A 26,609-nucleotide genomic window follows, 5' to 3' on the forward strand; every position below is an offset into this window, starting at 1 on the left:
CAGAAGTTTTTTTGTACGACACTTCATCAGGCAGACAGGGGGCAGGGATATATTCACCTGAAATGCACATCCTTTTGGCTTCCCTGTGCCTGAACCCCCACCCCCCAAAAATAAAACCTCTTATTCATGAAGCTGCCACCTGTGGATGTCCACTCGTCTGCATATGTGCAATGGCTGCCTCAAACGTTCACACCATTCTTAAGTACAGAATGAAAGCGGCTTTCGTTTTTTAGCCAGATTGAAGCCGGGTTGAGAAAGAATGTATTAAACAGCAGAATTTGCCGATAAACAACAGGCTTGTGGATTGTTTCTAATGTCATGTGAATGGGGGGTCCAAAAATTAGCAGTGGGAGTGCACTGGATGCGGAATAAGGGGCAATGTGAAGATATTCTGTCACTGGAATGCAGATGCACCTCATCCTGTTTCTCTGCGGGGTGGCAATATAAGCAACCTTTCCCTATATAAGCTGTCATCTCAGAATGAAAAATAAACAGGCACGGTACTTCTAGACTGGTTCGCAGACAGTAATGCACGTAGAAGCATTTGATGTATCGCAAACACAGGGACATTGACCTGTTATCTGAGTATGAAGTGCCTTGACAAGATTTCATATATTTTCCACATAAGCCACAGGTGCCCTTAGGCCTCAACATATAATATCCCAATAATAATAATAATAATAATTTATTATTTATACCCCGCCCATCTGGCTGGGTTTCCCCACCCACTCTGGGCGGCTTCCAACAGAAAAATGAAATAAAATAATCTATTAAACATTAAAAGCCTCCCTGAACAGGGCTGCCTTCAGATGTCTTCTAAAAATCTGGTAGCTGTTTTTCTCTTTGACATCTGTTGGGAGGACGTTCCACAGGGCAGGCGCCACCACCAAGAAGGCCCTCTGCCTGGTTCCCTGCAACTTGGCTTCTCGCAACGAGGGAACCACCAGAAGGCCCTCGGCGCTGGATCTCAGTGTCTGGGCAGAATGATGGGGGTGGAGATGCTCCTTCAGGTGGAGGTGGAGGCGCTCCCCATCACAGTAAAACAAAAAATGAAAGCCTCCCCCAAATATTCCCACAGAGCGTAGGTGCCAGGACCCAGAGGCCCTTGGGTGCCATGGCTCCCACAACATTCTAAGTGAGGCGCCAGGCACATACAAAGTTTGGTGCAGCCGCGTTTGCACACAACCCAGTGCGTGAGCTACATAATCACGCCCCCCCCTCGTGCGCCCCTATATCACTGCGCACAGCTATGTGTGTGAGTGATGTCAGCACACCAGGGAGGCGTGATGACGTAATGCATGTGCGGCAGGGGCGTGATGATGTAGCGCACCCGCCACGCGGCATGTGTGCGCCCCCCCCCGCTAACCATGAGGGCACACCGCTCTGGGCACCTGCAGTCGCAGGGGCAAGACGGCGCCGCTGCCACAGAGGAAGCTTACAAAAGCAATCTCGCAGAAGTAGCTGGCCCCTCTGTGGCTACAGGAAAAAAAGATATTAAAATATACTTGCCTTCCTCTCCCAGTTATATTTGGATTTTGCATCAAAATATTCAAAGGCTCCAGCTCCGTACTGGGCTAAAGATCTCAGCATGTGACGGTTTGCTGCGGGGCTAATGTAATTTGTAAAGGTAAATGGCCAGTTTAAATGAGATGTGGAATTTAAAAGGGTGGGGGAACTGCAGGAAAATATCAACCTGAACAGACAACACTGAATATTTTGCTTAGTATTCAAACCAACTTACTCCCTGCTTGCACCGGGGTTGCGTTCCAGGTCATTGCAAACCTGCCCTGTACTGCCCCCTTCCAGGGTCAGAAACAGTGTGCACATCCCTTGGTCCCACTCAAAATGGTTGTTCCCTCTACTTCAGTTGAACCACATATCTTAAATACCGTATATTTCCATGTATAAGACTAGGTTTTTTCCCTTAAAAATAATGACAAAAATTAGGGGGCATCTTATACATGGATACATCTCCCCCCAATTTCTTAAGTCTGGGTCCCCCAAAATAGGGGGTGCCTTATACATGGGGGAGTCTTATAGATGGAAAAATATGGCAATAAACCTTTGTCCTGCTTCTACTTGTAGCAGAAAGCGGGGCAAAGCTAGCCAAGAGATTTGGGAGGGCACATAGCTCAGTAGCTGAGGACATACTTTGCGCGTGTATAAGGAAGAAGTACGACGATCACAGGTTCAGTCAAGTTAAGCTACCGTTGCTGCTCCTGGCTTGTAGTGCTTTGTCACTGCTAACCGTGTTCCACGCCCCCACTCCCTGCCTTGCTCTGAGAAAGGCAATTATGGGAGGAGAGGCCCAGCAGGGAGTAGCTGGACATCTTTTAAAATTATTAATAAAAATAGCTTTAAACCCAAGTTGTATTTAAAATACTCTAAAGGCCTAAGGCACCTGTGAAAAACCTCTTGTGACCAGTCTGGCTTTGTGTCTCACTACCTTGCCATGTTGGTCTGTCTTTGCCTTAAAGACCCATTTGCTGTCAAGCAGCTTAATTCCTGGAATCATTGGGACTAGTTCCCATGTCTTGTTCCTCTCTAAGGAATCAAATTCAGCCTTCATGGCATTTAACCATGGCTCAGCACCCTTCGAGTCTAAAGACTGGATCTCTTGGAAGCTTGAAGGTTCAAAAACCTTCTTTGAGTTACGAACAACAGCTGTATCTGCTTTGGCTGTTTCAGCAAACTCATCAGCATACCTTCTGGGTGCAACACCCTTTGTGGTTCTCTCACTTCCGCACTCCCACCACCCTCCAGCCCCTGCCAATAGCCTCATTTTGCCTAATGTGTCGGTCAGCTCTGTCTCCACTCAAAAGGATCTCAAGGAAAACGGATGGTCAGAATGAACAATACTGAGCTAGATAAACCAGGACTTTGACTTAGGATATGAAAGCTTCATATTTTAGCTTCTGGGGTGGGGGTGGGGATTCCAAATAGTGCACTTCAGGCCCTCAGGTACAACCTGGTTTATCCCCAGAAGTTTACACTGACAAGTGTTGCAGTGACAAACCGTATTATCAATTTGCTTACATTATTGTCCCTTTATCTTAACATTGATACAAAATGCAATTATGATCCCAGATAATTATCATTTACAGAAGAGAGCTCAAGGACACACATTTTTTTAAATGTGTGCAAACATTATACCGATAATAAAAAAAATTCAGATACCTGACCACTGGGCTGAGAGTTACTGATGCCCAAAGCAAATGACTCAGTCTACAATCCTAAAAGCCTGGCATATTAAATACACTTTGTAATTTTCCCAGAACACAAAACAAAGTGTTCAGTCAATTTGGACCTACCCCACTCCGCACGTGAATATTCTAGTGTGGTGTGTATTTTTCTTCAAAATCTGCAAGGTTGTGCCTTCGTTCTGAATATGTCCATCAGATATAAGAAGAATGTTGCGCCTGCTTTTAGAAGGGTATAGCAAACTCAGGTAATGCAAAACCTTCCATATATCGGAATTTCCCATTGAAGCTGTGGCAGACTAAGAAGGAGGAAGGTAACAAGAAAGGGTAATTTAAAAAAAAGTATTTATTTTCTAGTTACAAAATTGTACACACATAAATCATAAAACATGACACGACTAACGAAAAATTGGGGCACTAGGGGAGGGTAAAATACTAAACATTTTAATTTACATTACGTAATAGGGAGACGGTTCCAGTAAACCAGCAAAATGAGTTCACCAGTAAGTCAACTGGGAAAACACAAAGTGATATGCATGAGCTAATGAGTAGCGCCTGCTTATCTATGCCATATTGCAATATATGTTGTGGGTTTTTCTTGTCCATATTTTTTTTTAATACAGAAAGGGTCATTTTAGACCAGGCATGCCCAACCTTCGGCCCTCCAGATGTTTTGGCCTACAACTCCCATGATCCCTACCGGTAGCTAACAAGACCAGTGGTCAGGGATGATGGGAATTGTAGTCCAAAACATCTGGAGGGCCGAAGGTTGGACATGCCTGTTTTATACCCTTGTTTTTAACCAACTAAAGATCACGTGTGGATAAGGGTGGTCAATTGCTCCACTCAAGTTTTACCTGTCAAACAGGTTAACATTCTGTACCAGATATTGTGTGTGGCTGCAGTATTAGTTCAGGGTCTCATTTCACTTGTGGGAAACCACGCTATAATTTGGGTGCAAATAAATTTTCCTAATGTTGAAAGACATGAGCACACTGTTATTCACTGAAGATACAATCAGATGAAGCTGCTTTGCACCATAATGCCACCTGTCTACTGTGACTTGTAGCAGCAGAGAAATGAGGGAAACTTTATAACCTGGCTGAAGCCAAGCCTAGCTGGAATGGGTCAGTATCGGGGTGAGAAACTGCCTGGGAACCCTGTGGATTTTTAAAAGCTTCATGTTTGTTTGTTTGTTTGTTTGTTTAAAAATGTGATTTTTATTCAACATAATCCATAAAAGGATGATACTGAAATGTGGGAAATGAAGGAATATGAAACTAATGGATAAGAGCCAACAAGAGAGATCTTGTTACATGAGGGGAAATACTTTATTATATTTGGCAGACCACAAAAGTCTTAAGTGCACAGATGGAATGAATGAATGAATAATTTATTATTTATACCCCACCCGTCTGGCTGGGTTTCCCCACCCACTCTGGGCAGCTCCCAACAGAACATTAAAAACATACGCACTTACTATAATAAAGTTTTTCAGAGCTGCAAGATCCGCTGTGTAAGGTTCAGGATTGAAAGGAAATTCTTCAAAACCTGTACAGGAAAAGCAGAACAACACAGAACTTTATCAATAAAGGGAGTTCTGTATTTTTTACAGTGGAACCCTATGCAAATCTATGCCAAAGTAGATCTCGCGGGGTTAAACGGGGCTTACTCCCAGAGGTTAAGCGGGGTATAGCGAAGAAATAGCATGCTAGCAGAGAAATCCAACATCAACATCCCCTTTCTGTCAGGCTGTGGGGGTGTGCACTGTGCAGAGGTGTCCTTCCACTAAGCTCTGCTCGCTGAGTCGGCTTCCCGCCAGGTACTACCAACAGTGTGACACAAGCACCACTCCACTGTGGCACTGACCTTCTGCCAGCCGAAAATGCAAGCAGGCAGCTTGCTGGTGCTATTTTTGCTGACGGGCCAGTGGAAAGCCCTGATATGAGAAATTATCAGGGCAGGAAGAAAAGAGGGATGAGCTGCCCCAGGATTGCTGTCGTTAGGTCTGATCTGGACCTGATCATTGTGCCAACCCTGTCAGCAGGGGGGTGGGATTGCACCCTTAGATGCTAAATGAAACAATAAGCCATTTAGGGATGCCTTTTGATGAAAGAAATAGTATGCATTTTAGACAACATCATCAATCCAAATTGCAAATATCTGCATAAAGCCAATAGATCAGCCCTGAGCCTTAGGGTGGTCCAATGATCACCCATTGCATTGTCAGGGGCTGGACTGAGGAGGAATGGTGGGAACCGCCCCCTCCCCAACTTCCTGCACCTTCCCGAGGAGGACAGTATAGATCTAGAACAGTGGTTTGCAGAAGGTCATAGTTCAGAGGCTGCAGAGGGGAGAAGCTGGGAAATATTGGGGGAGCAGCAGGAAGAAGTACCAGGGGAGAGACAGCTAACAGACTCAGTGTCTCTTGAAAGCATTCCTGACCCTCCCTCTCCCAGAACCAGGCGTGCCTTGGGGGTAGTAGAACAGAAAGCTCAGAGGCAGAAAGCACAAATCAGCCGGCGCAGGGATGACGTAGAACAGGCACCCCGAAACTTCGGCCCTCCAGATGTTTTGGACTACAATTCCCATCTTCCCCAACCACTGGTCTTGTTAGCTAGGGATCATGGGAGTTGTAGGCCAAAACATCTGGAGGGCTGCAGTTTGGGGATGCCTGACATAGAATAACAGGGACTATGGGGGGGGACTTTACTTGGAGCAACACCATTATCTAAGAGAGACCGCATTCCTTCATCTCTCTCTCTCTCTGTGAATATTGAATAAACTACTTGGTAAGAACTCTTATTGGGTTTGTTTGTTTGTTTTTGCTTCTTGGCATCCCATTGTGGGAGGGATAGGACATGCATGGAGAGTGACACATACACAAAAGAGAGAAGGATGTCACAGTTCAAGAGCTCTTTTCTTACTTGTGCCGAATTTGATAACGCTTATATTTCCAGTAGTAAAATTACACAACTCTAGAGCATATAGTGCAATCTGCTTGGCTTGCTGGAATGTCGAACCTCCCATGGAATTGGAGCAATCGAGGCAGATGACGGTTTCCCCGCTGGTGCTTAGAGGGTCAAGTGGCGATTCAAACTCCGGTTGAAACACAAGCATGCACGCCTAAAAGGAAGAAGATGGGCAACAGCAACAAAGCCTTGGTTCACCAGGGGGTGTCAGGCAAATGTCCAACAATGCCAAAACAAGAGAGAAAGGCACAGCCAGACGTTGGAAAGGTCAGCAAACCTGTGTATTTTTGTTGGGATCCAGAAACTGGCAAAGGACCTGCCAGTCTTCTTTTTGTGCCACAAAAAAATAAAAATAAAAATAAAAAAGAAGTAAACTGGCCAGATGCATACAAGATGCTTCAGGAAGGGGTCTTTAGTGGACCCAAGAGGGAGTACTGCACTGCTACAAAGTAAGCACACCTGGGGGAGGAAGGCATAACTGGCAGTGGTGCCGAGTGGAGGGTTTGAACCAATGGTGGCTGCAATGCCAGGTGGGACCCTAATAAGGATGGCAGCAGGGTCAGCCCCCATGGGCTGGGCTGTAGCACATGGGCCCCAATAGGGCTGCAGGCTCGAGCCCCATGCTGGGAAAAAGATCCCTGCATTGTAGAGGGGTTGGACTAGATGACCCTTGTGGTCCCTTCCATCTCTACAATTCTATGATCCGCCTGGCTATGCAGGGCCTGATCTTTGTTTTTATGACATGCAGGGTTAGAAGCAGGCATGGAGAGGAAATCTAACTCTCTCCCCCCTTAAAACTATTGTGGTCTTGAGAAAAATCCCTTTTCTAAAGCTGGTCTTTGCACTGAGAGAAAATTCCCAACTGGGCCCTGTTAATTATCAGCTCCCTGCTTTTGACAATGCTGCTTGATTTTAAAAGAAATCTGCACATTAAATGCAAACTTAACATCACTTCTAGTTTGTTCTATAAGAACAGATGCTGATCTATTTAATGCTGCCCTAATGGGTTGCTTTTTTTTTAAGTTATTATTTTCACAGCTGCTGCATTTTTATTGTTTTCTTTCAATGTACTATAAGTAAACTGCCCCGGAAGATTCATTCAAAGGTGCAATTGAAAATATCTTAAAGAAAGAATAAAATAAAGAGTTACCTCAGTCTCATTGCCCGGGTCCTTTTCTACCCACATTCTGGGCAAATGAACATCACCGATAAGGATTTCCATTGCAAAGCCACTAGTGTCCAAGAAACTGTTGTCAACAGTCCGAACCACAGCGTTACAGTCAGTTTTCTGAAAGTGGGAAGGGGAAAAAACCCTCTGTTGTTGCAAAAAGGCCTGAATAATTTGCATCCTAATCTTTTGAGAGGTCCCCTCCCAATTTAGCTCCCCCACAAAAAAAATATGATGTACAGTGGTACCTTGGTTTACAACCATAATCCGTTCCAGAGGTCCGTTTGTAAACCAAAACAGGTTGCAACCCAAGGTGCACTTTCGCCAATGGGGTCTCCAAAAATTTGTTGTTTGTAATCCCCCCAAAATGGGTTGTAATCCAAAAATAGGTTGCAAACCGGGGCACGTACTTCCGGGTTTGATGTGTTTGTAATCCAAGACGTATGCAAACCAAGGTACCACTGTACTTGTGGTGTTTGGGAGTGGGGGGTGGTGGTGGTGGAAGGGGTTGTCTAATTCATGATTCCTTTGTAAAGCACCTTACAGCTGCACATCTAGAAAGGCACAATATAATTATCTATCTGCCTCTATCTCTCTCTATCCACATTTCCACATTGCAAGCTTGCCCTCTGCAGAAATATAGATTGTTCCTTTTAAAACAGGAGGTGCAATTTGGCACACTTATTTCCCCCCCCCAATTACAAACTGCCCTGCCCTGAAAAACAGATACCAGGGAGGTTTGCTTACCTTTATTTCAAGCTGATGTGTCCAGCTGCTAATATGTTTAATTTCAAAGGGCATTTCAACTGACATTTCCAAAGAGAACCCACTGAGATGAACAGAAACCACATGTTATATAATATATAATGTTATAATTATATATATATATATAATTATATAATGTTATATAATAGGTCAGGATAGCATGTTTTCTTTCATATTCACTAGGTTTCAAAGTGCTAATGAAGAAGAAGAAGAAGAAGAAGAAGAAGAAGAAGAAGAAGAAGAAGAGGAGGAGGAGGAGGAGGAGGAGTTCGGATTTGATATCCCGCTTTATCACTACCCAAAGAGTTTCAAAGCAGCTAACGGTCTCCATTCCCTTCCTCCCCCACAACAAACACTCTGTGAGGCGAGTGAGGCTGAGAGACTTCAGAGAAGTGTGACTGGCCCAAGGTCACCCAGCAGCTGCCTGTGGAAGAGCAGAGATGCAAACCCGGTTCACCAGATTACGAGTCCCCTGCTCTTAACCACTACACCACACTTCCACCTAGCAGAAAAACAGCTTGGTAGATGATACATAAACATGCTATGTTCGGGTTTTTGCTGAGTCAGTAGCATAAAACACCATCAGATTGCTTCTTCACACAATCGAATCTAGGTCAAACTAATCTAGGTCAAACTAATAACATTTGGCAGAAAGCCAAGGTCTGCTTCTACCTTAGCAACAATGTTTCTATTGGTTGAGGTTCAACACTGAGACTTGTTATCTGTGAAAGCCAGTTCAGTATGTGGTGTGGTGAGTGTAGGAGAGAAATTGCTGTATAGGTTGAGAGAGAGACAGAGAGGAGAGGATTTATTTTGCTTTGTATATAGAAACTCTGTTTTCTTTTATTTTAATAAATCCTGTAAATAGTTTATTCTGCGTCCAGACGTCTAGTCATTTCAGTTACCGCCAGAAGCTTCCGGAAAACCTGCGCAAACTCTGCTGTGTTCAGGCTGCAGTCGCACCTGACACTTAAAAACTCTAAGAGGTTATGGGAAGGACACTGGCTGGTTCCTGGCTGGCGTGTTGGCATCAGTGAGCTGGTGAAGCCGTGGACGCGTGGAATCGTTTGGACAACAGCTGCAGCGTGGAAGTGCTGGATGCTGTGTTTCCTGTTCTCTCTCGGAGGCCGTGAGTAGCTGGTTCCAGGTTCCAGGGAACATTGCTCTCAGATGGCGTCACAACCGTTTCAGATGGCGTTTGAGCGTCTGAATGACAGCAATTACTTGCTATGGTCTGAACGCATGCAGGCAGTGCTGCAAAGGGAGCATCTCTGGCAGGCTGTGAATAAGCCACCTGTGAGGCCAGATGATGAAGACCTGGATAATGACCAAAGAGCAAGGGCCACCATTATCTTGGGGCTTGAGAATTCCCAGTTACCGCATGTACGGGGAATTAAAACAGCCAAAGGTGTGTGGACAGCGTTGAAAGACCTACATGTGCGTGAAACTGCTGTTTCCAAGTTATCTATTCGTAAGTCATTATACAAAGCAATGTTACAGCCTGGAGTGACAATGCATGATCATCTGCACAGTTTACAGATGAAGTTTGTAGCACTTCAGGAAAGAGACTGTACATTAGCCCAGGAGGAGAAAGTGTCTATCATTTTGAGCTCTCTCCCTGAAAGCTGGGACAATTTAGTAATGACTTTTGAGGCAATGAAGGAAGATGATTTAACTGTTAGTTATGTTACTGGGCGTTTGCTGGAAGAATGGCAGAAACGGGAAGACAGGTCGTTGGCTGCAGAGGCATCGACAAGCGGTCGGCTTGGAAAGAGTGTGAATGTCGTTCCAGAAGGGAAGCAGCAACCACCACGTTCCTGTGAAGAGTCAGCGTATGCTGTGCGACGGTGTTTTCGGTGTGGATCGACAAAACATCTAAAACGCGGGTGCCCAGAGGTGACGAAGTATCAGCGACAAGATCAGCAGCAGCAACAGCAGCAGCAACAGCGGCAGAAGAAATTCTTCAAGCGTAAACAGTCGGCTCATCTTGTGACAGCCGTGGTCAAGGTTGCTAATGAGAAACAAACTGTCTGGGTGGTTGACTCAGGTGCCACTCGTCACATCGTAAATTCTGACGAGTTGTTTGTTTCAAAGAGCGTGGCACAACGTAGCCAAATTGCTCTCGCTGACGGGAGAACTTCTGAGGTACATTCGGGGGGTTCAGTGTTTGTTCCTTGTCTGCGTGAGTGCCTGGAGAATGTGTTATGTGTGCCCTCACTAAGAAGCAACTTAATGTCAGTAGATTGTTTACTAAAAGCTGGTTTCAAAGTATATTTTGAAGAAAACAGCTGTGTTATCAAAAAGAATGGTGAGATTCTGGGAACTGCTAAGTCAGAGGGAGGTTTGTTTATGCTTAAAGCAGGTAGTCAGTGAATCTCAGCCTGTGTTGGGTAACAAAGCTGTGCATGACAACTGTGTGCATTTATTACATAGAAAAATGGGACATGCTGGCTGGAAAAGTATTTTAAAAATGCCTATGCTAGCTGATGGGTGCAAACTGAAGAATTGTAATAAATTTTTGGATTGCAATGTTTGCAAAAAAGTTAAAACCCAGAGAGTATCATTTCCCAGAAGTGATAGAGTGAGTGATACACCGCTACAGCTTGTTCATATGGATGTAATTGGTCCATTTGCTGTTAGCAGAGGTGGAGCGCGTTTTTCTTTGACTATTGTGGATGACGCAACACGTTATTCCTGGGTTTATCCCATGAAAAGCAAGGGAGACGTGTTTACCAAGTTCAAAGGCTGGGTGGCGTCTGTGGAGAGGTTTTTTTCTCTCAAACTGAAAAGGATTCAGACGGATAAAGGTGGAGAATTTTTGTCAAATGCTTTCCGTGATTGGTTGCATAAACGGGGCATAGGGCATAGAAAAACAAACACTTTTTCTCCTGAAGAAAATGGAGTTGCGGAGAGAAAAAATAGATCTTTACAAACTATGATGTTTTCTATGATTGAAGATGCTGGGTTACCAATGTCCTTTTGGGCGGAAAGCATGGTTACATCTTGCTATCTTCAGAACAGACTATTCCATCAAACTATTGGTACAACTCCTTATTTCAAATTGTTTGGAAAGAAACCTAAAGTAGACCATTTGCATGTGTTTGGGTCAAAAGCATGGGTACTTATTCCCAAACAGGTACGCAAGAAAGGAGAGCCTAAAACCAAGCAGCTAATTTTTGTGGGTTATCAGGAGTTTGGGAAAGGATATAGGTTTGCAGAAGGAGCAAATGGAATTGTAATTTCCAGAAATGCCACTTTTTGTGAGCATAGTGGTTGGGAGAAATTACATGCTAACACAGAAATTTGGTTTCAATCTTCCCAAGGACGCAGTGTTAGTAAAAAAGAGCCTGAGAGTGGAGAGTCTGAGAATGAGGGGGAGAAAAGTACAGATCAGATATCCTCACAACAAGAAACTAGTCAGACTTCACCCGTTGCTAAGGAACTGAAAGGGGGGCGAAGTTCTGAGGGGGAAAGTGAGACTGCAGAAACTTTTTCTCCCAGGCGATCTCAGCGGAAAAACAAAGGTGTACCACCAGAACGTTATTCTCCTGATATGGCTAACGTGTTTAATGTTTTAGTGGAGCCTCGAAGCTATCAGGAAGTGCTGAGTTTGCCAGAAGAGCAGGCAAACATGTGGTTACAGGCTATGCAGGAAGAGATGTCTTCTCTAAATGAGCATAAAGTTTTTACACCAGTAGCAAAGCCTGAGGGGGCTAAAATTGTGGGCTGCAGATGGGTGTATAAGCTTAAGCCTCTAGTAACAGGAGGGTACAAACACAAGGCTCGTTTAGTAGCACAGGGGTATACTCAAAGACCTGGACTGGACTTTGACGAGACTTTTGCCCCGACTGTCAGGCCAGAAAGTGTAAGGTTACTTCTGACAATAGGAGCTAAAAGAAAGCTGAAACTCAATCATTTTGATATACAAGCTGCATACTTACATGCATCTTTAACTGAAGAACTTTACCTTACTGAGCCACCTGGCTTCGAGACAGGGTGCAATAGAGTGTTAAAGTTAAATAAAGCTCTCTATGGGCTTAAGCAGGCTGCTAGATCCTGGAATAAATGTCTCCACGAAGCATTGGTATCTTTAAATTTCAAACAGAGTGTAGCAGACAATTGTGTCTATGTACGTGGAACTGGAAATGAACAAGAGTTGTGTCTAATATATGTTGATGATGTCTTATATGGTTGCAGGTCAGACAAACAGACAAAAAGGTTTGCAAAACAACTGTCTAGCAAATTCAAAGTAAAGGACCTAGGTCCAGTTCGATCATATTTAGGCTTGGAAGTGTGCTGGGCCAAGGATGGTAGTTGTTTGATAAATCAGCAGAGTAAAATCAAGCAGCTTTTAATTAACTATAGGATGCAAGACTGCAAAGGAACTGCAGTACCTATGGAGCCTGGATGTATAAAATCACTTCACACAGATGAGAGCTCATTGTTTGAACACCCTGAACTATATCATTCAGTTATTGGGAGTTTGTTATATCTGGCACAGTGGTCCAGACCAGATATTAGTTACGCAGTTGGCATATTAAGCAGACTGGTTTCAAAACCTACGCTTAATGCCTGGAAAGCAGTGAAACAAGTACTAAGGTACCTTAAGCAAACAATTGGCTATGTTTTACAATTAAATTCAGAAGGAGATGAAGTACTGTATTGTTACTGTGATAGTGACTGGGGAAATCTGCCAGATCGAAAATCTGTTACTGGTTTAGTCATTATGTTTGGTGGGGCGTTAATTACTTGGCGGTCCAGGAAGCAGAACGTAGTAAGTGGATCGTCTACTGAATCGGAATTTGCTGCAATTAATGAATTATGCAACGAAGTGATTTATTTCAAGCAGTTGTTAACAGATATAAATGTAAATTGTGAACAACCTGTACAAGTTTATGTGGATAACCAAGCATGCATAACTTTGAGTAATACAGAAGGCTTGAAATCACGTTCGAAACACATTGCAGTGAAATACCAAAACGTACGTTGCTGTGTACAGAATGATGTGATTAAATGTACTTATGTATCTAGTGAGGAAAATATTGCTGATGTGTTAACTAAACCGTTGTCAAAGATCAAGAACAAACAAATGTGTAAAGGTTTAGGTTTGTTAGAAAAAGCAAGTGAAAAATTCTCTACACAAGAGTTAATTGGTTCAGAAGAATCTGAGAGGGGGTGTTCGGGTTTTTGCTGAGTCAGTAGCATAAAACACCATCAGATTGCTTCTTCACACAATCGAATCTAGGTCAAACTAATCTAGGTCAAACTAATAACATTTGGCAGAAAGCCAAGGTCTGCTTCTACCTTAGCAACAATGTTTCTATTGGTTGAGGTTCAACACTGAGACTTGTTATCTGTGAAAGCCAGTTCAGTATGTGGTGTGGTGAGTGTAGGAGAGAAATTGCTGTATAGGTTGAGAGAGAGACAGAGAGGAGAGGATTTATTTTGCTTTGTATATAGAAACTCTGTTTTCTTTTATTTTAATAAATCCTGTAAATAGTTTATTCTGCGTCCAGACGTCTAGTCATTTCAGTTACCGCCAGAAGCTTCCGGAAAACCTGCGCAAACTCTGCTGTGTTCAGGCTGCAGTCACACCTGACACTTAAAAACTCTAAGATGCTATTTCACTATGACTTGGATCCTAAGGTATATTAATGGAAGGTAAAGGATATTTATGGAAGGTAAGATTCCTGTCCACTCCTCCTCGCTGCAAATCTCCAGGAAAAACATCTCTAGAGGGCCAGGGACCCTTCTGCACAGCATGGGATAGGGCAATGAAGGCAGCTGGGAGAGGAGGGGAAGTCACCCTAAATGAGGGTCCGAGCCTAAAATAAGCTCTGCCACAGTGGGGAGCAGAAGCAGGCAGTCCATTTCGGACAGTCGCCCTTCAACCTGCAGAGGGAGGCAGGGTCAGAGGGTTTAGCTAACATACTTGTCCCCAAAGCTCCTCCTCACATGTTATATTCCCTGACTGAAGAGGTCTTTTTACCCCTTTTCAAGATAAATTGATGAAATTGCTTAGAAAGCACAGATAATCTGTCTTTTCATGGCTATAAAAACCATAGAATTGTAGGCTTGGAAAGGACCTCAAAGGTCATCTAGTCCAACCCCCTGCAATGCACAAATCTCAACTAGAGCACCCGTGGCAGATGGCCACCCAACCGCTGCTTAAAAGCTTTCAAGGAAGGAGAGCCCACAACCTCCCAAGGGAGACCGCTCCACTGTTGAATAGCTCTTACTATCAGAAAGTGATGAAGGATAAATGCAAGTGAGGGAAAATAAATGCTTCAATCTGCAATATTGTTTTTTAAAGAAAAAAAACCCCATGCATTTATTTAAAATACAGACAACTTTTAAAGGACACGTTACAATTTTAGTCTACTTACCCTGGTTTTGTTCCAACTTGCCTAATGGAAACTTTCCTTACCGAGTCCTAGTTAACAAACAAAAACAATGAGGTCTGTATGGGTGCAATCAGGGCTTTTTCCGGCTGAAACCCACCATTAGGTGGGTGCCATAGCCATTATATAAGGGTAGCGTTCATGGCAAGTTCCAGCACCTCTCTTTCTAGAAAAACAGCACTGGGTGCAGATAAATATGAAGTTGTGGAGAATGGCAACAATTGTGTTTGCACCATTATAATGCAGGATTTCATGCCTTCTGATTGAAAGAGGCCCTCACCTGTGTGTTCTCATTCAGCGCCTTGTCTTGTTGCCAAGGCGCCACAGCAGCTGGCAAGTGGAAGGCAAGGCATTCATTCTCATAACTGAGCTCCGTGATGTAGGTGATTTTGATGAGGACTTTGGTTGAAGGAGGCAAGTTTCCCACAGAAACAGTGAAGATGTCCTACAGAAGGATATTTGAAATGTCCACAGAAGCAAATCGCTCTTTACAAAACAATGACACGGCCTACTATAGCATACTGAAAACGTTGTTTTAATTTGCAATAGAAGAAGAAGAGTTTGGATTTTATATCCCACTTTATCACTACCCAAAGGAGTCTCAAAGCGGCTAACATTCTCCTTTCCCTTCCTCCCCCACAACAAACACTCTGTGAGGTGAGTGGGGCTGAGAGACTTCAGAGAAGTGTGACTAGCCCAAGGTCACCCAGCAGCTGCATGTGGAGGAGCGGAGACGCGAACCCGGTTCCCCAGATTACGAGTCTACCACTCTTAACCACTACACCACACTGGCTCTATCACCACACTGGAATAGCAGTTCCAAGATAGGCTAACCATAGACATTCGTCCCCGAGGTGACTAATCTGTGGCCCTGGAGGTGTTGCTGGGACCTCACCTCCTACCAGTCCTAGCCAGTGGGCCTCCCACCTCCAGTGTCCTCAGGCACATGCAGAGGACCTGCTGGAAGAGTCTCCCTCATGTCACACAGGGCTAATGGAAGAGGGAAAGGTAGTGTGGTTGGCAATAACCACAAATAATTGCTGGCTAGAAGGGCTTGGACCACACTTCCGCTTGTTCCATGCCTAGAAAGGATTGAGTGGTTTCCCCCTTGCTCTATATTCCAATCTGTAGAAAACCCAAATTGCTGCTTGCTCTTCAACTAGGCCTTTGGCTAATCGAGATTCCTTTACACATGTTGTGGGGGGGGGGGGAGGATTCTTGGTTTGTTTTTGTTCTCGTTGTTATGATGTATTTTTTAATATTGTATTCTTATGTCGTGAACTGCCCCGCTATCTACGAATGAAGGGTGGTATACAAATTTTAATAAGAAGAACAATAAGAACAAGACCAATAATAAGGATAATAAGTTTTCCCTGGGGGAAAGCAGTGGTGCAAGGGGAGGTGTGGCTAAGCCCTAAGTGGAGGCAAAAAACAGTTTGCTACGGTGCCAGTCTCCTCCATCTTTGCCTGCTGATTGACAGCTTTGTATGTACGAGATACTTGCTATAGGATACATTTGGTTCTGGGGCTGTAGAGCCTTATCTGTGTATATATATGTTCAGAACATTTTTCATATGCAGGGTACAGCTTTCAGGCCAAAGCCTTGCTTGGTTTCATCAGTAAAACATACGAAGGCCAGTGTATGCTGATCTCTTATAAAGGCATAAGTAGTTTTTGTTACTACACCTACAGGTGCATCTTGATCCATCAAGTAAGCTCCGTGTCCTTGACTGATGGCTTCTCTGTATTCTCTGTGAGCCTTTTCCTTTTCCTTAACCTGTTGAAATTATATAATAAATCATCCTGATTTTTTTAAGAAATAGGTTCTTTCAAAAAGTCACATTTACTGCAGTCCCACCGCCGTATATCTTGTCTCCTCCTCCTCCTCCCACCCCTGAATCATCTTACCTTTCCTATTATATGCTTCCCTTTAATGAAAGCCTCAAATCCACATACAGCGGCTGTGTCGTCCAAGGGAAATACGTATTTCGCTTCAATGGGGCTGTCTGATTGATTTTCATAGACCTGGAACACCACAACCTGAAAGAAATACATGCATGTATTGTGGATAGATGTGAGGTAAACACCAGGCCATGGATCCCAATAAAAACATTTTTTATGGAAGCGCTTTCCTTCCCAAGATTAACATTTTAAACAACACCCTCTGGGAAACATTTCAGGTGCTTCTTCTTCTTCGTAGCCGAGTAAGATTGTCTTCCATGAACACAGACTTAACAGTGAGTCTCACTATTCAGGCCAAGGGAGCCGGCATTTGTCCACAAACAGCTTTCTGGGTCATGCGGCCAACATGACTAAACCGCTTCTGGTGCAACGGAACTCCGTGACGGAAGCCAGAGTGCACGAAAACACCGTTTAAATGTGCTATACCTTTAAAACACATTCAAGATACATTATTTCCCCCAAAGAATTCTGGGCACTGTAGTTCACCCCTCACAGAGTTAACAGTTCCTAGCAACCCTTAATGAACTACAGTACCCAGAATTCTTTGAGGGAAAGAATGTGCTTCAAATGTGAAAGGTATAGTGTGTACACAGCCTTAATGGCAGCATCCTAGTCAGTATTGGGGGGGTTTCATTATTTCTTTGCCACCCAGAAGCCCCACTACTTATTGATTCCCACCAGATTTTTAGCTGCTTCAGCACCTTAGGAATGGTGTGTAGGAAGAGACACATAAACAAAGAAACAAATAAATGTATTTGTGTTGCCCCTACTGCCCCCTGAAAAAAAAAATCAAAGTTTTAATTTAAAAATTGAGAGTCTGCTGATATAACACACCTAACTCACTGAATATTTAAAAGCAATGTTAATCAGGGCTAGGATTTGTCTACAGATTTGTTTTACACTTTGTAAAAATAAATAAATAAGCGTTAAATAAAAACCCACAAGGAAATATTTAACACCCCTAGAAAAGAAATACAAATGCCATGGCATTACCTCTGCTACGAAGTCTACTATGCATCCCTTGATATGAAGGTCTTTGAGAGGAATTGGGTTTCCAGATCTGTCCAGAAGACCGGCAGTGACATTATTCAGCAGATTTTTACTTGGCATTTTATAATCTAAAGAAATATTAAGAGGCAGGGTGGGGTGGGGGAGAGAGATGATTTACTGAAGGCAAACCCACTTCATTGTAAAAGTTCAGAGTAATTTTCAGCATAAAAACAAAAACAAAAAACCCTCTGTAAGCAACTATCTTGCCTGGCCTTGATGGCAAATGTTAGTTCTGCTACCTAAAAGCAAGGAAAGAAGTAACAGAGAAACTAAATATGCTCATATGCATCTGCATGCATGTAATATAAACAGAGAAAGAGTGAAAGATAACAAAAGCATTAACAATTCCTGCTAGATCAGACCAAAAGCATTAACAATTCCTGCTAGATCAGACAGGATAAGCAATCCTATGGCTTGGGTGTTTACACAAAAACTGGGGCACAATTTTTGTGTCCGGATTTTCGCTTTTTGAAATACGTCGCGGAGAAAAGAAACGTAGAGCACACCATAGGTAGGATCTGTATGGGAATAAAAGATGGGATCTTGTGAAGGGAACAGAAGTCACCTTGGCCTCCTCATTCTTTCATGGGTGTTCCTTGGCATAATCTTTATAGCTCCACACTAAGCTCCACACCAAGGAAATTGGTTAGGTGTCAATTTCAAACTCCAATTGCAGAATACACCAAAGAAACAGACAATTTTAGGTAAGAATTTCTCACCTTCAGGCTGTGGCTGATGCTCTAGGGAAGGTGGCACTTCTTGAATTTCAGGATGGAACTCCTTCACTTTGTCACCGGTGAGGGAAAACTTAACCACATATTTTATTTTGACCTGACTAGCTCTGTACACCACAAATTCGTCATCCTTATGGAAACAAAAGAAAACAAGAAGTAAACGTTAAGAGCTTTACAAGAGCAACTGACGCATTAGGGAGCGAAGCTGATACGTCGCCTCCTCACTTAGGAAGCTTTTGAAAGCAGGCAGTGGCAAAAGGTCAATTTAGCTAGAGAAAGTTCCACAGCAGCCACTTACAAGTCACCGAGGAACACACAAAAAAGGCAACAGACCTAAGAGGTGGTAAGATGGATCATGAAGAGATATGTACAAGACACAGAGCTGAGGCCTAGGGTTGTATCCAACTGCATTCTACTCAAAATATACCCATTAAAATTAATGGCTCTCAGATGGTTGTGTCTATTTATTTCAGTGGGTCTACTCTGAGTAGGGCTTACATCTAATACAACCCCTTGGGCTGGAGGGTTTATGTCAGGGATGTTTAGAAACTGGTGTGCCTTAGTTGTGATTTTGATTTTCCTCTTCCCTCCCAGTCCCTCTTCCCTTTTGTGTCATACTTCCCCCCCCCCCCTTTTCCTTTTAGATAGTTGGTAGACACTGTCTCGTTCTGATTCTATGTAAGCTGCTCAGGGAGCCTTTTTGGCTGAAGAGCAGGGTAAAGGTAAAGGTAAAGGTAAAGGTAAAGGGGCCTCTGACCATTAGGTCCAGTCGTGACCGACTCTGGGGTTGCGGCGCTCATCTCGCGTTATTGGCCGAGGGAGCCGGCATACAGCTTCCAGGTCATGTGGCCAGCATGACAAAGCCACTTTGGCGAACCAGTGCAGCGCATACGGAAACACCGTTTATCTTCCTGCTGTAGAGGTACCTATTTATCTACTTGCACTTTGACGTGCTTTTGAACTGCTAGGTTGGCAGGAGCTGGGTAGAAGTGCTTTAAATCAATAAACAATAAACATTTTCAGAGGCACAGCTTATCAAGGCATATTATGCCTTTAAAAGACAACAGCGGGCAACACCACAACATAGCTCGAACCGGTACCTTGAAGTCCCTTCCCTTTCTCAGTTTCCCCTTTTTCCTGGCGAGTCCATGCACGCTGTCATAGCCTGGCGGTGCTGCGGTTAACGAACTGTCCATGTGACCTGTCTCAAAACACTTTCCAAGGGCTACATCGCAAATCAGCAGCAACCGGGTTCCATCTGTTCTGTTTGGCCAAGAGTAGTTGATGCATGCACTGTTAAACAAAGAAGAAGAAGCTGGTTGGGTATACTCGGACAAATATTTTAAGTACTTGCCCTAGCTTGAGTTTAAGCACTTCAGGAACAGACAAAGGAATGTGGGGTTTGCAGCTCTTGCCACATCAGCCCAAAACTGTATACACACCATCCATTTAAAGCACATAACTTTTACCAAACCAAACTTTTCACCTGGGAACCATAGTTTACCCCTCACAGAGCTAGAATTCCCAGCACCTACAGTCCCCAGGCTTCTTTGTGGAAGACGCATGCTTTAAATGGACTTTAAGTGTATGCAGCCTAAGTTTATTAGGGTCCAGACCCTACAACAAACCCAAATGCCAACTCATCTCCAGGACTTTATAGTGCTAGTCACAACATCAAGGGTTCACTCATCAATGCACCTTCCAGTGTGATACATATGCCATTCTGCATTCCACATAAGGCAAAATAATGGATGCAAACTTAATGTCACTGGTCTCATGCTGCCCCTCACAGAGCTGCAATTCCCAGCACCCTTAGCAAACTACAGTTCCCAGGAATCTCTAGGGGGAATCATGTGCTTTCAATGTTTGCTACATATGCAGCCCAAGTCCAATACTCTGGTTCTCAAAAGGGATATCTCTGTGAGGGAAAGCATGTGAAGTGGCGCTTAAGTTTACTCAGAAGCAAGAGGTCCAGAGGGCGGCATCATGAGGACGGGCCTTTTCTGGGGTGGCTCCCCATTTGTGGAACGGTCTCCTCGGGGAAATTCACCTGGCGCCTTCATTACATATCTTTAGGCATGGCTGTCAACTTTAGGATTGAAAAATAAGGGATCACTTGTCGAGTGCTGCCGGAAATTGCCTCTGCACATGCCCAGGCATGCGCAGAGGCGATTTGCGGCAGCACTCGGCAAGTGAGCAAGCAGCCAGCCGCCGAGCGAGACATTTTACTGGGTGGCACCTGGCTGCTCACTTGCAGGGGGGCGCCGAGTGGAGCCTCCCTGGCTGGCAAGGAGGGAGAGGAGCTGCTTCCTTTAAAATCCGGAAGATTTATGGGATATTTTACAATCCGGGCTGCCAGCAGGAAACGGATTGAAATAAGGGGGTTTCCCGCAAAAAAAGGGAGGGTTGAAACCTATGTCTTTAGGAGAAATGAAAATGTTTCTCTTCAACAAGGACCGTTGGCTGATTAATATTCTATGCCCTTTTAAATGTGTTTGCTATTGGTTTGTGCTTGTTTTGTTATGTATTCTGTGTTCTCATTTTGTATTTTTATGTTGTGAACTGCCCTGTGATCCTCGGGTGAAGGGCAGTATTCAAATTTAATTAATTAATAGTAGTAACAACAACAACAAGAGCAACATACATAGCACTCCCCATCAGGCAATGAATAAGATCTCAAATAGTATTACTGCCAGAGAACTGCAGACCTTACGGAGTCGCTGAAATAGATGCCACTGCCCAAGTGCCCACAATCCGTTCTTTCCACGCCATGTTCTTCAACTACAATCTTTGGCAAGAGCAGTCCCCTAGAAAAGCAGAAGATTTACACAGTAAAGGTGGAGAATCTTTCTTTTTCGCTTGAGGGATGCATTCCCTCATAGGCCGTAAGGCAATGGCAGGAAGGCCAGAGGCAAGAGGCCCACATTTCTCCATCCTCTGTGCAGGCAAGCAAGAGGGACTGCCACAGTGCAAGGACACAATCTGACAAGGCAAAAGCAGGAGGGTGCAAAGAAGGGATGGTGAGGAGTTTGGCTCAGTGAGGAGGGATGCAGCCTGGAGAAAGTTCCAAGGGCTAGAGCAGGGGTCTGCAACCTTTAAGACAAAAAGAGCCACTTGGACCCGCTTCTGAAGGAAAAAAAAAACTGGGAGCCGCAAAACCATTGCGACATTTAAAACAAATATAACACTGTATATATTGTTTCTTAACTTAATGCTATATATACAGGATCGTGCAGTCAGCTGTCAATCTGAAGAAAAAAAGGACTTTCACTTAACAGTTCTTGTGCTCAGGTCTTGCTTGTGGGTTTCCCACAGGCGTCTGGCTGGCCACTGTGAGAACAGGATGCTGGACTAGATGGGCCATTGGCCTGATCCAGCAGCCTCTAAAGAACACACTGTTCTCCACTCCCAGCCTAGTTCCCTGACTCCATTTCTAAAACTGTCCAAAGGGGTAGCGGCTTCCTAGCATGCCTAGATGTAAGCCCCTCATCCTATACAGGCTGCCACCCCTGCTTGCTCCACTCGCCATCCCCTTTGCCAACCCTATTTCCCCCACAGCTCACCAAACCCTGCCCCCTTTACACCTAACAGTCCTAACCGAAACCCACCTCTCTTTGCACCTCACCCAGCCCCTCACCCATCTCCCTGCCTGAAGTCCCTCCCCTCCCTGCTTGGCCCAAGCCCCATGCCTTTTCAAAAGAGGGGGAAAGTGCTTCAGAAAGCAGTTTGCCAGACAGCTGTTTTCATATGAAATTAAGGTTGCAAACTTCTTTCACCACTCCTGCTCCTTTGAGCAACAGTCTGGCCTGGCAGAAATTAACAATCAATACTGTAGAGGTGTTGTTGTTTTTTCACAGCACAGAGATAGCTTATTATTCATTTCCTCTGTATGTCGGGTGAAGGAATTGTTTAATAATAAGAACCAGTTGCTCTTTACAGTTTGATGGGTCAGTGCGTTTGGCTGTTAACCACAAGGCTGGTGGTTCGAGCCTACCCAGGGATGGCTCACAGCTGTGGGCAGGATTCCTGCATTGCAGGGGGTTGGGCTAGATGACCCTCGGGACCCTTCCCATTCTACAATTCTATGATTGTATGAAATAATCCTTTAACCAAATATTAAGTGATGCTTTATTGCATTCTCTGGATTTTTAATACAGCTGTTCCATGCTCAAAACTAATCCAGTTACAGAGCAGGAAAAAAGGCATGGAAGAGTTTTCCTTTTCCAAAGGGAAGGAGGGGGGAAAGGCAGAGCGGGCGAAGAGGGCGGGGCACACACACAAACCACAGGGGAGCAAGTAGAGGTGGGGAAGTGTAGAACGCTGGCTGTGTAAAGCAGCCTTTGTCAACCTGGTGCCCTCCAAGAGACTTTGAATCAGCACCAATCAGCAAGAGATTTACTGTATTGAAGTATGTATTGAAGGGGGAGAGAGCTGGTATTGCAGCTATAGAACAGAAGCAAGCAAAAAAGGGGGGTGGATGAAAGAACAGTGCTCAAGAATGTGAAGGGTAGGTTTATATTGTAGCAGAGCAGAAAGAAGAACTTATTCAAGCTCCAGTTCTGACATGCAAGGAAAGGGGGCAGGGGAACAAACAGTCTCTCTCTCTCTCTCTCTCTCTCTCTCTCTCTCTCTCTCTCTCTCTCTCTCTCTCTCTCTCTCTCTCTGTGTGTGTGTGTGTGTGGCAAAGGGGGGCAGAGAGAAGAAGGATGCAATGAGGATGGGGGGGATAGAAGAAAAGGAAGACCAGTTTGAGAGGGAAACACCATGAGGGGGGGAGTGAAGCGAAAACTGAAAATCCTAAAAGGAATTTGGGGGGAGGAGGAGTGTGGGGAAAGAGAGAGAAGCATGGGGAAAGGGGTGGAAAGAGAAAATAAAAGAGAAAAGTCACTATCAGGTTTGGATTGGAAAACAGCCTTGCATCCTGTGGAATACACTTCAAATGGTAGATCTTGTTAAAGGAAACCACTTTTTTATCATTCAAACAAAAGGTCAAAACACCCCAACATTTAATTGTTATTTCCTCCGTCCTGTCATCAAAAGGGGGCAGGAAAAAGGACCTTATACATTTTATGAATGAGTAACAGATGGGACTCTAAGACTGAGGAAACCCCTTTTTCAGCTCCTGACTTCAAAGGTGCTATGTGTTTACACTTTCAATTGACACTCTCAATTGGGAGAGATCAGATAAGACAATAGGTGTGCATTCCAAACCCGCTGATGTTACAATGGACTGATCAACGAAAAGCAGCCAGCAAGGAGGCTTTACTTTAACAATTAATATAAAATTGAGATTTTAACCGATTCACAAAATTCCAGTGCCAGCTCCCCTCTGCTACACAGAACTCATAAATAAAGCGAACCAAGAGCACTCGACCACCCTCCTACCCCTCTTTCCCCCCTAGGAAAGAGACGAGCCCCCACCCCTTACACACCTCTCCCGCTCGCCCCACCTCCGCCTCCCGAGGAGGCGGCAGCAGCAGCAGCAACAACACCATTTCAGCGGCTCCTCAAAAGCTGCCCTTTCTCGCAGCCGCGCCCGCCTCTCTCTTTCCCAGCAAGCGTGTCTCTTTAACCCTATCAGGGCTGGGCTATCCGTGCCTCCGTCACCCAACTCTTCCAGCCTCGGCAAGTCCACCATTTCGGAGCCGGCGAGTAGGAAGCCCCGATAGGGTTAAAGAGGCAGCGTGAGCCAGGCAGGGGCAGAGAGCCACGGCAAAGCTGTAAAGGAGCCGCATGCGGCTCCGGAGCCACAGGTTGCCACCCCAGGGTTAGAGAGACAGAGAACTGGAGAGCTGCACTCAGCCCCTAGGACTCAGGTTCCCCACCTCTGAGGTAAAGCACCTTGACATGCTTTTCTACACTAGTAATATGTGTATCGGACGCGAGTGGCGCTGTGGGTTAAACCACAGAGCCTAGGGCTTGCCGATCAGAAGGTCGGCGGTTCGAATCCCCGCAACGGGGTGAGCTCCCGTTGCTTAGTCCGTGCTCCTGCCAACCTAGCAGTTCAAAAGCACATCAAAGTGCAAGTAGATAAATAGGTACCGCTCCGGCGGGAACCAGTGCGCTCCTCTGGTTCACCAGAAGTGGCTTAGTCATGCTGGCCACATGACCTGGAAGCTGTACGCCAGCTCCCTCGGCCAATAACGCGAGATGAGCACCACAACCCCAGAGTCGGTCACGACTGGACCTAATGGTCAGGGGTCCCTTTACCTTTTAATATGTGCATCAATATTGGGAAAGGGAAGGGGGAAGGAATAAACAGACACAAAGGAGCCCAGGTTGTGTGGAGTCAACTAGACTCTCCACCATCAATGGATGAGGACTATAGAGAGATGGGCTGGCCCACTCTTCCCATACTTCCCCGCTTACAGCTTGCAGACACCCACTGCCTGCACAGTTCCCTCTATGGACATTAATGGGAAGCTTTGGGTTTGCTTCATGGCCTGCACAGACAGAAGAGGAAGCAGTAACAAGGGTGTGCCTGTGGGTGCATGCGGTTTGTGCATATTCTGACGTTAAGGTAGAATTGGACTGTCCAAATGTGGCCATTGTCATTGAAAGATAACAGAGCCTTTGGCCGAATGGCTCTGTTGCCTTCTCGCCGCTCATGCACAGCAGAAAACCATCTACAAAGCTGAGACAGACCGTAAGGCAAGCCGTTACCGAGAGAGGATTCCAACGAAGTTGTGAACAGATGAAGAGTGGTATAAAGACTGGACGTTGCCAAGATGGCTCTCGAAAGCCGCTACTTCCGTCATTCTGCCTACTCTATAGATCTCCAAAACATTTGCGAGATGTTCACTGCAAGAAAATTTAAAACAAATAGAATGTTCACAAAATCCTTTTTTCCCAGTTTATGCCCCCAGATTTATTCTGGCCACAGAATCACGAAATGAAATTGAACATTCTGCCACATGCATTGAATATGTCCGAGGGTCTCCTTAGAGGAACATGTGATTTATACATGTTACATATTTCATGTCTAACAAGATTTCGTAGAGCAATAGTTCTCACCCAGAATGTTTGTGTGTTTCTACCGGTATCTGTCTGCATTTGTTTCCAGTAGTCTGATGACCTTCACAGTGGTCTGGTTCACACAAACAGGAATCCACGGTTTATTAGTCAACGCTTGATTTCTTTGAATGCACTAATCCAGTTTGTTGATGGCTTATGAATGATGGTTTGTTTTAACTATGGTTTGGCTGCTTAACTATGTTTTAGGGGGGCACCAAGACATTTGTCACACAACCAAGGCATACCGTATACTAGCTATAGCTTGTTTGCATGGTCTGTGAGATGATTCACGGTTTGTTGTAAACCATGTCTTAGAGTTGTATACAAATTTAGTGAAGTTTAGTGTGAACAGACCTTTTCTCTGCAGTTAAATGCAGAGGCCTTTGAAGCAAGGCTCTTAGAGAAAGCGTGTTTTCCTATTAACATGGGTTTTACAAATGTTTTGAATCTTCCACCTATGTCAGTGTTTAAGAAAAGATTCTTAGTAGTCGCTCAAAATCATATTACGGCATTAAAAAATGATTACTGAATCTGGGTAGTACAACCCAGAAATTATACATCACAACTGAAACTCACCCAGTATATTGGTCCATCCTTTCTTCAATATCCCGAAACTCTTCTCCAAAGACAGGACATATCCTGCATCTCAGAGCTCGGTACTTGGAAAGGGACGGTGGGTTAGGAATTGACATGTTTGTTTCATGAACATTCAGCATGTCCCTGATTAGCTATAAAAATAATAATATAGCAACATTCAGTGTATGTATTTCCAAAACAAATATTTTGTTTATTATCATTTACATTCTGCTCATTGTCTGTAGGCCTGAAAGCAGCTCACCACAGAGAAAATATATGCAACAAATACCGGTAATATTTTGAAAATCTGTTACGACCAGGGATGGGGAGCCTCTGACCCAGGAAGCTAATGAATTCAAGTAAAATCTTGGAGGCGACTTGCAGACACCACCGATCAGCAATACCTGCAAAGCCCTTTCCCAAAGTGCTGAGCAAGACAACACTTTGAAAGAGGCTTCAGTAGATCCCTGTGGGTAAAAGAGGCCACCTGTCAAACTTCTCCACTTCTGCATTAGTTGGTGGAAAAAACCAAATCATCAACTGAACAACCAAACACCTACAAAATTTGTTGTCGTTTAGTTGTTTAGTCGTGTCTGACTCTTCGTGACCCCATGGACCATAGGACTCTTCTTCAAATGAGAAAATCCCCAATGACAACCCAGAGCAAATTTCAGAAATATAAATTTCAGAATTAAAATAGAAACTTTCCTTTTGTGACTCATAAGATTGAATATATGGTTGATGGAACTCATGTGCAAAGGGTTTTT

At 44.4% G+C, this 26,609-nt stretch overlaps 1 protein-coding gene across 6 annotated transcripts in view; it reads right to left on the minus strand.

The window, feature by feature from the left end:
- PARP4 (poly(ADP-ribose) polymerase family member 4) overlaps nucleotides 1-26,609 on the minus strand; it is a 55,843-nt gene that overhangs the window by 18,812 nt on the left and 10,422 nt on the right. For all 6 annotated transcript variants that reach the window (XM_035115123.2, XM_035115122.2, XM_035115124.2 and 3 more), the window contains exons 10-25: nucleotides 25,843-25,994; nucleotides 24,916-25,053; nucleotides 20,961-21,059; nucleotides 19,353-19,545; nucleotides 18,238-18,382; nucleotides 17,462-17,586; nucleotides 16,415-16,546; nucleotides 16,197-16,283; nucleotides 14,787-14,951; nucleotides 14,492-14,538; nucleotides 8,088-8,169; nucleotides 7,323-7,460; nucleotides 6,128-6,326; nucleotides 4,681-4,751; nucleotides 3,312-3,499; nucleotides 1,510-1,609 (exon numbers count right to left, since the gene is read on the minus strand). In XM_035115123.2, the coding sequence (XP_034971014.1) occupies nucleotides 1,510-1,609; nucleotides 3,312-3,499; nucleotides 4,681-4,751; nucleotides 6,128-6,326; nucleotides 7,323-7,460; nucleotides 8,088-8,169; nucleotides 14,492-14,538; nucleotides 14,787-14,951; nucleotides 16,197-16,283; nucleotides 16,415-16,546; nucleotides 17,462-17,586; nucleotides 18,238-18,382; nucleotides 19,353-19,545; nucleotides 20,961-21,059; nucleotides 24,916-25,053; nucleotides 25,843-25,994 (2,061 nt within the window). The remainder of the gene's footprint in view (nucleotides 1-1,509; nucleotides 1,610-3,311; nucleotides 3,500-4,680; nucleotides 4,752-6,127; nucleotides 6,327-7,322; nucleotides 7,461-8,087; nucleotides 8,170-14,491; nucleotides 14,539-14,786; nucleotides 14,952-16,196; nucleotides 16,284-16,414; nucleotides 16,547-17,461; nucleotides 17,587-18,237; nucleotides 18,383-19,352; nucleotides 19,546-20,960; nucleotides 21,060-24,915; nucleotides 25,054-25,842; nucleotides 25,995-26,609) is intronic.

Source organism: Zootoca vivipara, chromosome 4 (genome assembly GCF_963506605.1).
Source record: "Zootoca vivipara chromosome 4, rZooViv1.1, whole genome shotgun sequence".
NCBI lineage: Eukaryota > Metazoa > Chordata > Lepidosauria > Squamata > Lacertidae > Zootoca > Zootoca vivipara.